The following is a 14,595-nucleotide window of genomic DNA, read 5'->3' as shown; positions in this document are numbered from 1 at the left end:
ATAATTTTAATTATTAATAATAGATTTATATATTACAATTTTTTATATTATAAAAATATAATTTATATTTATTCTGTGTTTTTTTGTATAAAACAAATTTTAATAACTGAAATTTAATGCTTAAAATATTTTATTATAACTTTTTTTTTATAAAAAAACAATTGTTATTTTAATAAATTGTGACGGTTCGAGTTTAAGGTTTACCGTCAAATAGTCCGTAAAGTAGAACTTTACGAAGCAATATGCAATGCGAGGTATGTTTGATAGGAACTGTGACGTAATTGCTGTACGGGTTTCTATATGAAGACTATTTAAGCGTTACGGTATATATGGATGGTTTATCTATTACGCCACAGTATATATGAATAGCCCATTCGGGGCTCTGGTCACTGGTAACTGCGCTGTATATATCGGTATGTAGTATTTGGGAGCCTTATATCGGAACTAGGATTGACTTGTCCGGGAAAAGCCGGAATTATGGCCAAACTTCGTTACACTCAAGGCTTAATAAGTAGACATTATTTATGAGAGCTTGGAAGCCCCTCCTAGACTAGCTATTGCTAGCCTGAGCTTCGATTTATTGATAATTATAATGTGATAGTTGAATAAATACATGTATTTAGTAATTACAGTATATTAGATAATTAATAATTAATTAAAGTATTTTATAACATTAATAATAATTTATAATCTTAATTAAACATTTAAACATAATAATAATAAATAGGATATTAATATAGAATTGATAATAATATTAAATATAGTTAATTATAATCAAATTACTTAATTTGATTAAACAGTATTTTAAGTTATAATAGAGAATGTACATAATAGCATAAATATGTACAGTATAAATTAGTTATAATATCTAAAGTTAACTTTATATTTTAATTTGTCTTTGGAAACGCTTAAGTGATGTTTTAACCATCACAAAATTAAATATATAATTAAACATTTAATTTATATATACTGTAGATATTATATATATAGTGCAATATATAATTAAATTTTAATCAAATATGTCTTTTTTAACGACTACAACACCCACAATAGCCGCCAACAATACAACACTGAGGATGGCTACCAGTGCAGCAATAGTAGGCCGAACAGGGAGACGAACATATATAACAGTCATTGGATTTAATACCAGTCCTATTGGCAATCATATGACCTATAAATGGATGGATCGGTAGATAATTAGTAATCAATTTTATATTAAAATGTTATATAATTTTTTTGAATGCTAACCCTCTTCAAAGTCATAGACTTTCTTCAATGTCTTTGAATAATCCAAATCATTGTCAGACAAAACTATTAGTAAAAAAATAATTAATTAATTAATTAATAATAGGTTTTAGTTTTATTAAATCAATTGAATACAAACCCAAAGCAATGAATGCCATCAACAAAACCGATACAACTATTGAACGCATTTTTTAATAATTTAATTAATAATTTTTAATTACAATATAAAGCTTATATGTTTTTATGAATGTTTTTAGTTTTATAATTTTAATGCCTTTATATATAATAATTTTTTGTCTAATTGTTTTCATAGTTTACATATAATAGTGAAATAGTTTTATTTATTTTTAACATTAATAATACTATTAATTTTATCATAATATTAATAATAGTAATATTTCTTATGAAATACTTGTACATTAATTTACAATAGTTTAGATAAAATTTTACTATTTTTTAATTATTATTATTATTATTATTATTATGGTTACTACCGGTAAATAATTGTAAATTTATTAATATATTAATGATAAGATAAAGTTTTGTAAATTGTAAAATTAACTAGAAAAATTTAATTTAATAAACAATATAATAAACAATATAATAAACATAAACTACTTTACATTTAAAATAATAATTAATTAAATAAAAAATTTCATTATAGTTAAGCTATTGTTTTTTCATAAATCTTTTATGTATTTTAAATTTAAATTAATAGACTATATTGTATATTGAAATTAATTAATTAATTTTTTAAATATGTCAAAAATTTATATTATATATATATATATATATAATGTTAGTTATTTACAATTAATTACATATAAAAGTTATATAATATTAGTATCAAGTGGTGTGTAATCTTATTTAATTGAGATTAATAATTAAATAAATAAATATTATATACAAGTAGTTGTAAATATTTGTATTGTAATAAAAAAAACAAAGCGTGCGATAATTTATTTCAATAAAAAAATGTAAATATTTGAAAAATATTTATAAAATATTTTTTGCATTTTTTTTATTGGTAAACAAAACTAAATTTAATAAATAAAATATATTATTAAAAATAAAATAATAGATATATTGTAAAAAATAAAATAATAGATATATTGTTAAAAATAAAATAATAGAAATAATCATAAAAAATAATATTTTTCTTTATTTATAATCACCCATAGAAATCTAGGGAAAAATCTCCCATAGACTCCACTTACGGTAAAGCGAAACTCTATAACAATCCGCCATTTATTGTGACCCCAAAAAAACACTAGATTCTGACGTCACTCACTACGTTTGGCGACATCGACTGTGATCACGTGATCAATCAAATTGACGACATCGACTATGGTCACGTGATCGAAAAACTTTTTTTGGCGCCAATCCTCGGAATGATTGTCACGTGATCGAAAAACCGTCCATCAATAACGTCGTGATAATTATGTAAAAAACGTAATATATGTAAGACTGATTGGTCAAAAAATTTAGGCATAAAGTACGTCAAAAAACCGTTATTTATTGTTTAGATATCATGGGTATAGCAATTATCGTGTGACGTCACATAAGAGAATTATGTACCGCTAAATACGATTACACATTAATTTAGTACAAAAAATTCGAACTTAGTATACAAATTAATAGCATAAACTTATATTAAATCATCATAAACACGTTTTTCAAAGGCGGCGATATCGTTAAGAGACATAACAGTATCTGTTTTAATTAAGATGTCATTAAACAAATCCTGTGTGTCTCCTAATAGCTCACCTTCGAGCTCAACTGCTGGCGTGAAAACCTCTTCTTGAGGTCTATAAGTTGAGTGTGATCTCGAATTTTTAAGAAAATTATCAATATCTGCGACTGATATTTTCTTAAACTGTTGTTTTGGCTTAACTGATGAACAGCTTGGCATCAAATTATAATTGTCATAATTATCGAAACCATATTCATTGAGCAATGAATTGATCTCTTCTTCATCCGTCTCATCGATTTCATTGATTTCATTGATTTGATCGCTAAGTTTCTCCGTCTGAAGAAATTTTCTGTTAGCATCACCATTAGCAGATGAGTCGTCGGCGTCAGCAGTTTCTACAATAGTTTTCTTATTTTTAGTCTTATTTAAGATATTTTTGGCCACATTTGAGACATCGGCAGTCAATTGAGGATTTAAGTCGTCATTTGTTATGTCAGTTGATTTGATGGCCTCCACAAAACCTCCAGAATCGACGAGTCCTTTATCTGTCATTTGGTTTTTGTTGCCATTAAATGGTTTGTCTTCAAAAACAATTTGCTGACCTTTTTGACCATCGGGGAGTGAAACTAATTTATAAATTTAAATAAAAAATATTAAAAATTTAAATTAATAGATAATTAAAATGTAAAAAATACATACGGATTCGTTTTCTGTTGGTTATGTTGGCCTCAGTTGATATCGAATTGATGTTTACCAATGTGTCGTATTTTCGGCGAAACAATACCATCGATGGTACTGTTATTTAATAATATATGTTTTATTATTAAATTAAATTAAAATCTTTTCAAACAATTTTAATTACCTGCAAATGATACCAAATCTTCGTCTTCGTCCATATTGACTGTCTTCTTGTTGTTGCCGATAATAATTAACTGTAAATGAAATGAACTGATATTATAAACAAATAATAAATAAACAGTTTTATTACTAACAGTACTGTATAGTAGTATAATATAGTAACGACTGGCCCAACACCTATTATCTTTTTAAAAATAGCGCTATTTCTATACTTTAAATAAAAGCAAAAATATTTTAATGTAGATTTAGTGTGGGGTAGCTGGCGTTTATTATTTTAAAAAAATAAATTTTAAAAAATCAAAATTGCGGCTGTACATAACATAACTAAAATTATACTAAAAGTTAAATAAGTATAAATATTTTATTTAAAAAATTTTGGTTATCATGTTAGTGTAAATGGATATAGATACTTGTTTGATAAATAGAAAAAAATTTGTCAAAAATTAAGCCAATGTTTAGTTATGAATTTTTAAAAATATTATAATTTACAAAATTTTAAATTTTATTATTAATTAAAAAATTTTAAGTTCTTTCTAGTTTTAATGATAATGTTTAAGAAACTAAATGTATTTTTAACAATAATTAAAATTTTATTAAAAATATATAGTATAACTTTTTCGTGAAAAACTACACAAATATTCTATAGAATATGCTAGAAAAGTTTCGAAAAAAATTGACTTGCAACTTTGTAAATTTATTGCCATAAAATGGCGCCAATTTAAAAATTTTATTTATTAAAATATGAAATCCCATTTATTCATAAATAAGATATATATTTTTAAAATAAATTTCAATTAATAATTTTTGAAATAAATGGTGTATTTTGAAAATAACTCTTGATGAGCCACCCGTTATTAGGCAAATAAATACTGTAACGCAATAACAACAGTAACAATGGCTGCGCACTAAGCAATTATTATATCATTGAAATAATGAAACAAACAAACAGTGCTCTGATTGGGTAAAAACTTTTTATACAATTTGTTGTATACTCCCGACGTCTAACGATTTTTAATTAAAAAAATACTCACTCTTTTCTGATTGGCTGTCAATCAGAGAACGACACTCGTCTACTACGACATCTATCAGTAGTTAACTATAACTAGTGTTTTCGTTTCAGTCAAATTGTGTTTATAGTCATAAATGACTGAAACGCTAAGCGATAATTTTTCATTCCACTATAAAATGGGCTATTCATCGATACAGAGACAATAAACAGTGACGTTTAGGCCCGACACCAAACGGATTTTTTCTGAACCTACCCCAGTTTTATATGGGTGATAATTTAAAATGTATTACATTTTAAAATGTGTTAATTGAAATTAAATCATTATAAATACTATTAAAAAATTATATGATAATAAACTATATTTTTTTAAAAATTACAATTTTTATTTTGATTTACAAGTTTTAATCGTAAAAACAATTTTCTAACTATAAATCAATAATAAAAAAATATATATAAAGTTTTCATAGAGTTAAGTACAGGTAAAAGATAAATACTGTATTATTATTATATAACAATAATTTTTTATCTTTAGTACATAGTTATACAGTTTAATATACTGTTTATGAGTTAAACAAAATTTATATTACTTTATACAATAGATAAGTTATATATTTATTTTGAAAAAATAATCAAATATTGCAACCATTGAGAGATAAAACTATTGCATTTTAATTGAGTAAAACAATTATAGTTATTGTAAACATTTTTGAAGGTATATATAGCAAGTAAATTGCTTTTAAAAAATCATATAAAGCTATTAAAAAATTAATTAATATTTTAATAAATAATTATTAAACTAATATTACAATTATAACAATGCGTTCAATAGTTGTATCGGTTTTGTTGATGGCATTCATTGCTTTGGGTTTGTATTATAAATTGATTTAAATAAAACAAATTGATTTTTAAATTATTAAATATTTATTTTTTAAAATATTATTTATAGTTTTGGCTGACAATGATTCAGATTATTCAAAAACATTGACTAAAATATCGACTAAAGCCTTAGTCTATAACTTTGAAGAAGGTTTGCATTTATTCATCAAAAAAAATTATATAACATTTTAATATAAAATTGAATACTAATTTATCTACCGATCCATTCATCTATAGGTCATATGATTGCCAATAGGACTGGTATTAAATCCAATGACTGTTATATATGTTCGTCTCCCTGTTCGGCCTACTATTGTTGCAGTGGTCCCTATCCTCAGTGTTGTGTTGTTGGCGGCCAATGTCGGTGTTGTAGTCGTTAAATAAAAAGACATATTTTAAATTAAAAAATTTAATTATATATAGTATTAATTATATATTATTGTATGCACTATACCTACACTACAAACATAATTTAATTTCGTATCGCAAAAATATTGATATCATTAACTTTGAACTTTAATAACTTTTTTATTTTTTAACTTAAATAAACAAATTTGATATCAAATGAAAGAACACTTTTCAAAGTTTATAAGTCAATAAATAAAATTGCATTAATTATCATATTATCTATAAAAAAGCATAAGAAGTAAGAAATGGTAAAAAAAGTTATGTACAAAAAGTATTTTCGTGAAATCAAAACTTTAAATATTATTAACAAAATAAAGCTATTAATTTAGTAAAAACAATATTAATATCGAGTATTGCCTCCGTTGGCATCAATCACAGCCTGCAATCTTCTTGGAACACTTTGGATCAGCTTTTCTGTGACTTCTTCAGGTATATTTTTCCAGACATTAAATAACGACTCTTTAAACGCAGAAAAACTTTTTCTTTCGCTCTTTGGCACACGTCTGTCCAATTCATCCCATAGATGTTCAATAATATTGAGGTCAGGGCTCTGTGGCGGCCACTCAAGTGTCTCAATTTGATTGTCAGACAACCATTTCTTTGCCAATTTTGATGTGTGCTTTGGGTCGTTGTCCGCTTGAAATAAAAAATCATCGCTTATTTGTAGATCTCTGGCACTCTGAAGCAAATGTGGGGTCAAAATATCGTTAACGTAAATGTAGCGGTCCATAGTTGATGGAATTTCGACCAAATGGCCAACTTCCTGGCCTGTCATACACCCCCATACCATAACTGATTTCGAGTGCTTCACAGTTGGACATATATTATCAGGATTAATGCTTTCGCCTCTCTTTTTAAACACTCGTTGGCGACGTTTAGTACTAATAATCTCAAATTTTGACTCATCTGACCACAAGACCTTCCTCCAGTATGACATAGGCATCCGGATGTACTTTCGTGCAAAGTCTAATCGTTTTCTCTGATTTGTTAGGCTTATCATTGGACGTCTTCGCGCAATACCACTGTAATAACCCATTTCTTGAATCCGGTGTCTAATAGTGTTTCTGTGACACAAAATGTTTCTGGCGGCCAACTCTTCCTTAATCTCATCGGTGGTCAACTTCTTATTTTTTGCCACAATTCGACTCAATATCCTGTCCTGTTTAGCACTGGTACATCTTTTTCGACCACTTCTTGCGAGATTTCTAACTGTCCCGTACTTTTCGACTTTCTTTACAATTGATCGGACAGTATTATCAGTTGTTGTAAACAGTTCCGCTATTTTTGCGTATGACTTTCCGGTGCTGACTCTCATATCATACATTTGTTGGCGAATTGCATCTGAAAATTCTTGTATTTTAACCATTTTTATGATAATCACTGCATTTACTGTTTATTTACGTGTATTCAAATTAATAACAATGCATTGGAATCAATTGGTCCCAACAATGTGTCTGAAATCACGCGCGTTTTAAAAACACGAAAATAATTTTTGTACCTAAATTATTAACACCTATAACTTTACCTTGATATATTTTGTTCTTTAAACCATTGTTTTGACCATCTAGTATATCAATTTAATTGTGATTTATTACTCTATTATTTGATATCAAATTTGTTTATTTAAGTTAAAAAATAAAAAAGTTATTAAAGTTTAAAGTTAATGATATCAATATTTTTACGATACGAAATTAGATTATGTTTTTAGTGTATAATAAAATAAAATTTAATTAATATTTATCGACTGTAATTATCATTTAATAAATTTAATAAATTGCTTAATATTGATACAACTTATAATTAATGTATATTTATACAGTAGAAATATTTAATAATATTATATTTTATATTAATTAACACTATTAAGTAAATATTTGCTAAAAAAATTATAACTATAAAGACTTATCATTAATATACATAAATATTATGTAATATAATATATTTTCTTATTATATGTATTTCTAAACAATCTTTAAGTGGTAATAATGGTTATGTAAATAATTTTTCTTGTACTGTATTATATAATATCAAAATGTGCGATAAATTATTTCAATTAAACAACTATAATAAAAATATTGGAAATTATAATTATTAACAAAAATACATTTTGTAATAAATTAATTTATTAATAAAAAAATAAACTATATAAAAATGAAATTTTTAATAAATAATTTTAGCAATTATAATTAAGTTTATAAAATTTATTTTAAACTATGTTATTAATTAATATTATCATTTTTTAAAAAAAATTATAGGATACAAATTTAAAAATATATAATTAAATTTTACTGTAGTTATTGTTTAAATATATTACATATTAAACAATGAAAATATATTAATAATAACTTAAATAATTAATAACATTTAATTAATAATATAATTTTATCTTATAAATAACAAATTAAATAAAAAGGTATAAATAATTAATCTATTTATTACAATAATTTTTTTTGAATGTTTGCAATAATTATATTTATTATATTATATTTCCTAATTACATAGTAACAAGTTAAGTTAGATTTAAATATAATCAATTATTATTATTTTTATTATTTTTTAAAGTGTAAATAGTGATTAATTGCAAAAAATTATTTTTAAAAAAAATTAATTAAGTTATCAGGTAAAAACAGATTATTTACAATTTAATACAATACTAAACTGTTATATAAATAAACATAAATTTTATTATATAATATACACTTATTATCAGTTAAATATCAAATTGTTTTTATTTTTTTTATTTGCTTTTTTTTGTTTGTTGGATAAGTTCAATATATTTCATCTTTTAATAGAAACCAATTGCAATATCTTTGAGATAATAAAATAATGATAAATGATAACTTAAATTATAGATGTAAATTATATTAGAAATATTAGTATAATATATTTATAAAATAATAATAATTAAATTATTTTTACACATTTTATAATTTTTATTTATTTATTATGTTTATAATTGTAAAGTTAATAATCTAAAAAAAATTATTATATTTCATCTTAATTAAAAGTTTTTATTAACTAAATAAATAGATATAATTCATTAAAAAAAACTAAATTATAATAAAAATAAATGCAAATTGTTTATTGAAATAAGTTTATCGTATTGCGCTAATAATTGATTAAAAAAATTACAGTATATTTACATATATTCAACAACAAAAAAATTACTAAATATCAGAAATATCATGTTTTTATTTTTAAATTTATCCACTAATATCTATTTAATAAATACAAATAATTACTAGAAAAGTCTAATAAATGTAATCGATAATTTTGTTTTTTGAAAAAAATTATCATTATTATTTAGTAAAATTAATTATATAATACTATCTTATTATAAGTGATAAGTAATATTTATTTATTAAAAAATAGTATTGTAAACGTTTAGATAAAATAATTGCATTTATTAAATGTTATAATTGAGTAAATAAAAAAAAATAAAATTTTAAGGTATATAAAGACATTGAAATTAGTTTATAGGGAAAACAAACATAAATATTATATTTGTTAATATAATTATTAAAACTAATATTACAATTATAACAATGCGTTCAATAGTTGTATCGGTTTTGTTGATGGCATTCATTGCTTTGGGTTTGTATTATATATATTTTTTTAATATAAACTAAACTATTATTTAAAAAATATTAATTAATTTTTTTATTTACTAATAGTTTTGTCTGACAATGATTTGGATTATTCAAAGACAATGAAAAAAGTCTATGACTTTGAAGAGGGTTTGCATTCAATAATTATATGATATTTTTAAATCTAAAATTCAGTATTAAATTAGTAATTACCTACCGATCCATACATTTATAGGTCATATGATTGTTAACAGCACTGGTATTAAATCCAATGACTGTTATATATGTTCGTCTCCCTGTTCGGCCTACTATTGTTGCAGTGGTTCATACCCTCAGTGTTGTCTGGTTGGCGGCCAATGTCGGTGTTGTAGTCGTTAAATAAAAATGACATATTTGATTAAAATTTAGTTATATAGTGCACTATATATGATATCTATATATAAAATAAATTAAATGTTTACTAATATATTTAATTTATGAAAATAGCAATTGTTATAATAAAAGTTATAATAAAATATTTTTAAGCATTAAACTTTAAGTTATTAATAAATTGTTTTATACTAAAAAAAAATACAGAATAAAATTATTAATAAAATTTTTATAAACTTTAAGTTATCACATATTAAATTGTAATTTATAAATCTATTATATAGAAATATTATAAAGTTTACTATTTTATTATATTTATAAAGATTTAGTTTTTATATTACTTAATATCAATTTTTTTGAGATTTTTTATAATGATTTTTTTTAACAATCACACATATTTAGGATAATTAATTAATAAATTATAATTTTTATTTATAAATGATAACTAATACATTAATAATTATAGAATTGAATTATTTTTTATAATTTCTAAACTATCATTAAATGTTAATTTAATATAAATAATTGGTTATTTTTTTATAATGATTAAGCTATAAGTAAATTAAATTATTAAAAATAATATTATATATAAATATTAGAAATCTATACCCACTTATCTGAAAACAATTTTTTTAAATTACATTATTTGTAAATAACATTTGATTGCAAATAAAAAACAAAGCGTGCGATAAATTATTTCAAGTCTACAATACTGATGATAAAAACAATATTTTTTTAAAAGTATATTTATTTATTAGATTATTAGTAGACTATGTAGATTAAGTTAAACTATAATTAAAGATAGGTAAATAATAATTCAAAAAAAGTAATAATTTCTATAAAAAAAAATTGTGATATTCATTTAATAAAATATTATAATTATTTATTTTCAATTATATTATATATATATTGTTGTTGTTGTTGTTGTTGTAAAATACTATATATTAAATTACAATAAAACATTTTTTGTGTTTATTTCAAAGGTCTAATTTTTTTTAAATAAAAAATACATTAAATAATATTGCTTTACAGTATTATATTTATACAAAAAAAATTATCTATAACTTTACGTCATATGATATATATATATAATACGCTATATTGTATTACAAAACTTTTTACTAATGATATTAAATAACAACTACTAAATTCAATATTATAGCATATTATATAGATTTTTAACTAAATAAATAAATAAAATAATCTGATATTTATTTTTTGAATACCAATTGTATGTATTGATAAATAATATGTAATTTAAATATTGCTTTTGAATAATATTATATATATATATTAAATATCATATTATATTTAAAAAATTATATAATATAAAAACTAATGTATATATCCTATAAAAGCCAATCATAGGCCTGCCATACCATTACTAATGAGGACAGTTATCTCAATTAAATAGACATACAACTATGGCTTTAAGTAAAAGTAAGTTATGTATACATATGTATAGATATTTTATTAATAAAAACTTAAATAACATTTCTATCGATTTTGATATTAATTTTTTTTTTAAAAAGTTAACAAAAAAAATTAAATTAATATTTTTTTATTATAATGTTTTTTTTGTTAATTTTTTTGTTAAGTATCTGATAGTCATTATGATCATATGATTAATCAAATTGGACATGGAGCTAAACTCATAGGTGATGGCACTTATGGGAAAGTTTATAAAGTTGGATACCGTAGACGGATAAGCCAGAAATGGTATGCCATGAAAGTTGTCGAAGGTATGGATTGGATTGGGATATATGGTTGTCATATTAATAGTAATATACATTATAATTAGTATATATTGTATATATATATAACTGGGGTTCGGGCAACAAGAGAGAGAGAGAGAGAGAGAGAGAGAGAGAGAGAGAGAGAGAGAGAGAGAGAGAGAGAGAGAGAGTACATAATTTTTATTAAATTAATAAATTAACTTAAATAACTTAATAATATATATTTTTTATAATAAATATTTTAATATTAATGATATAATTACTATACAGTATATAGACAATAATTTATTATTTAATTATTATGTATTAATTTAATTTAACATTAATTATTAAATATATTATTTATTAAATATATTATTTATTAAATATATTATTTATTAAATATATTATTTATTAAATATATTATTTATTAAATATATTGTTTATTAAATATATTATTATTATTATTAAATAAAAAGTTGCCGAAATTACCGAAGAAAACCGACAATCGTTAAGTGATTTGATATCAGAGATCAGCCGATTGGAATTGGCCTCACAGGGCAACAGTAGCCGCTATGTTGTCGGCTATTATGGACATCGGATGAAAATCATACGTGAAAATAATGGCCAAACCTACGAACAAATTTATGTTTTACAAGAGTTATGTACCGGCAATCTGGACAAAGCAATGGACGCTATACGGGAAATATTTGGCCGCAGTTGCGGTAAATGTCTCGGTAGTGGTGGTGATGGCGGTAGTGGTAGTGATCGTTGTTTTGGTTTCGGTGTCGGTGTCGCTCTCAGTCTCGGTCGCGGTCTAGGTCTCGGTAGCGGTCTAGGTCTCGGTAGCGGTGGCCACCACCACCCGCAGCAGCAGCCAATGGACAAACTAGAATACTATACAACGGCCGCCGCATTCGAGGCACTGCTGAAAGCCGTCGCACACATACACCAACTAACACCCCGGCCAGTCATACACCGTGATCTTAAACCGGACAATTTATTGGTCGACTTGCGGGGCTTTATTCACGGCGACGGCTATATAAAACTATGCGATTTCGGTTGGGCCACTAGCGATAGTGGCCAAAGTAAACGGCCCGAAGGTGCCGGTATCAACTACTATACGGCACCCGAAATTCTCAGCCAACTCAAGGCTGGTATTTACGGCCAGGACATTGACTATGATTATCGGTCCGATATATTCAGTGTTTCGGTAATTGGTTGCAAAATGTTTGGTTTGGTCAGCGATGTATCGGAAGTGGACAAAATGTTTGCCGAAAAGTATATATTAAAAAAAATATTAATTAATTAATTATTATTTCAATATATATCAGGGTTGCGATAGGGGGTAGGGGGGTAATGATAATTTAATGGGAATTTAGTGGGATTTTAGTGGGATTTTAGTGGGATTTTAGTGGGATTTTAGTGGGATTTTAGTGGGATTTTAGTGGGATTTTAGTGGGATTTTAGTGGGAATTAGTGGGAATTTAGTGGGAATTTAGTGGGAATTTAGTGGGAATTTAGTGGGAATTTAGTGGGATTTTAGTGGGAATTTAGTGGGAATTTAGTGGGAATTTAGTGGGAATTTAGTGGGAATTTAGTGGTATTTTAGTGGGATTTTAGTGGGAATTAGTGGGAATTTAGTGGGAATTTAGTGGGAATTTAGTGGGAATTTAGTGGGAATTTAGTGGGAATTTAGTGTAAAATTTAGTGGGAATTTAGTGGGAATTTATTAGAATTTACACAAATTTGGGAAAAATTGTCGTTTAAAAATGCAATAAAAATTGTTCACCACCCCCACCCCCCCCCCCCCAATACCCCGCCAAGCTTTTTCGACATTTTACCACCCCCTATACCCCCCCTGAGATCAAAAAACCTTTCGCAATCCTGATATATATATACCGGTATATATAATATGATTTAATTGAATGAAATATATTTTGATATAAAATCTAAAGTGATATAACATGTTTGGACGGTTTGGTTACACCAGAATGTCGACCACTGTTGCTGAGGACGTACCGATGTTTGCGTCAAATGCATAGCTCGGATCCGGATATCAGGCCAGACTGCTCGACGATGCTCGAAGATTATGGGAACTGGAATTTCCGACGGAACGATATAATGCCTATTATGCAGACAATGGTTAACCAGTATTTCGGTTTACCCCTCGACCGGACACACGACTGGCTGAGTATAACGACGCTGTTGGGCGGCGTAGCCGTTACGACCAGTTTGACTGATTTAGTCAAATCGATGTCCGATAAATTTAGTTCATTATTTAGTAGTAGTAGTAATAATAATAATAGCAATAATAATTAGTTTATATTATTTTTTTGGTTATTAATATTATAAATTTTATTTATTAATTTATATTAACTGTTATTACTATTTATAGTAACAAATAAGTCATTTATATATATACAGGCATATATATATTAAAAATCTATAATTTTTAATATTATTTTTTTTTAAAGTTTACTTTAAATATTATACACATGTATTATTCATATACACTTTTTTTTAATCAATATTGTATATTAGTTTGTATGGAAAATTTTTATTTAAAATTTAATATCATTTATAATATATTCATAAATAATAATACAATAATTGTATTTATGGTTATATTATTAAGTAATTAAAAATTAAAGTTTGTTTTATAAACTATCTAGCATTTTCAACTTAGTTTTTATTAATAAATTTATTATCACTTTTTTAAAAAATAATTATAAAACAAAAAAAAATGTTAATATAAAAAAACCCAATAAATGGTATTAAGTTTACATTAAATGTTATGATAAATAATATAAATTAATTAATTTTTAAAATTAA

General features: G+C 24.3%; 1 protein-coding gene across 1 annotated transcript in view; it reads left to right on the top strand.

The window, feature by feature from the left end:
- The first annotated feature begins 11,407 nt into the window (after positions 1-11,407).
- The window catches only part of LOC128955143 (uncharacterized), a 4,998-nt gene continuing 1,810 nt past the window's right edge, over positions 11,408-14,595 (top strand). The window contains exons 1-4 of the mRNA XM_054300783.1: positions 11,408-11,485; positions 11,644-11,787; positions 12,240-13,041; positions 13,719-14,053. Coding sequence (XP_054156758.1) covers positions 11,470-11,485; positions 11,644-11,787; positions 12,240-13,041; positions 13,719-14,053 — 1,297 coding nt within the window. The 5' untranslated portion in view covers positions 11,408-11,469. The remainder of the gene's footprint in view (positions 11,486-11,643; positions 11,788-12,239; positions 13,042-13,718; positions 14,054-14,595) is intronic.

Source organism: Oppia nitens, unplaced genomic scaffold (assembly GCF_028296485.1).
Source record: "Oppia nitens isolate AA-2021 unplaced genomic scaffold, nextdenovo-longstitch-racon4-pilon3 scaffold2_pilon_pilon_pilon, whole genome shotgun sequence".
Classification (NCBI taxonomy): Eukaryota; Metazoa; Arthropoda; class Arachnida; order Sarcoptiformes; family Oppiidae; genus Oppia; species Oppia nitens.
Note: the sequence above shows the minus strand (reverse complement) of the source record. Positions and strands in the feature narration are given on the sequence as shown.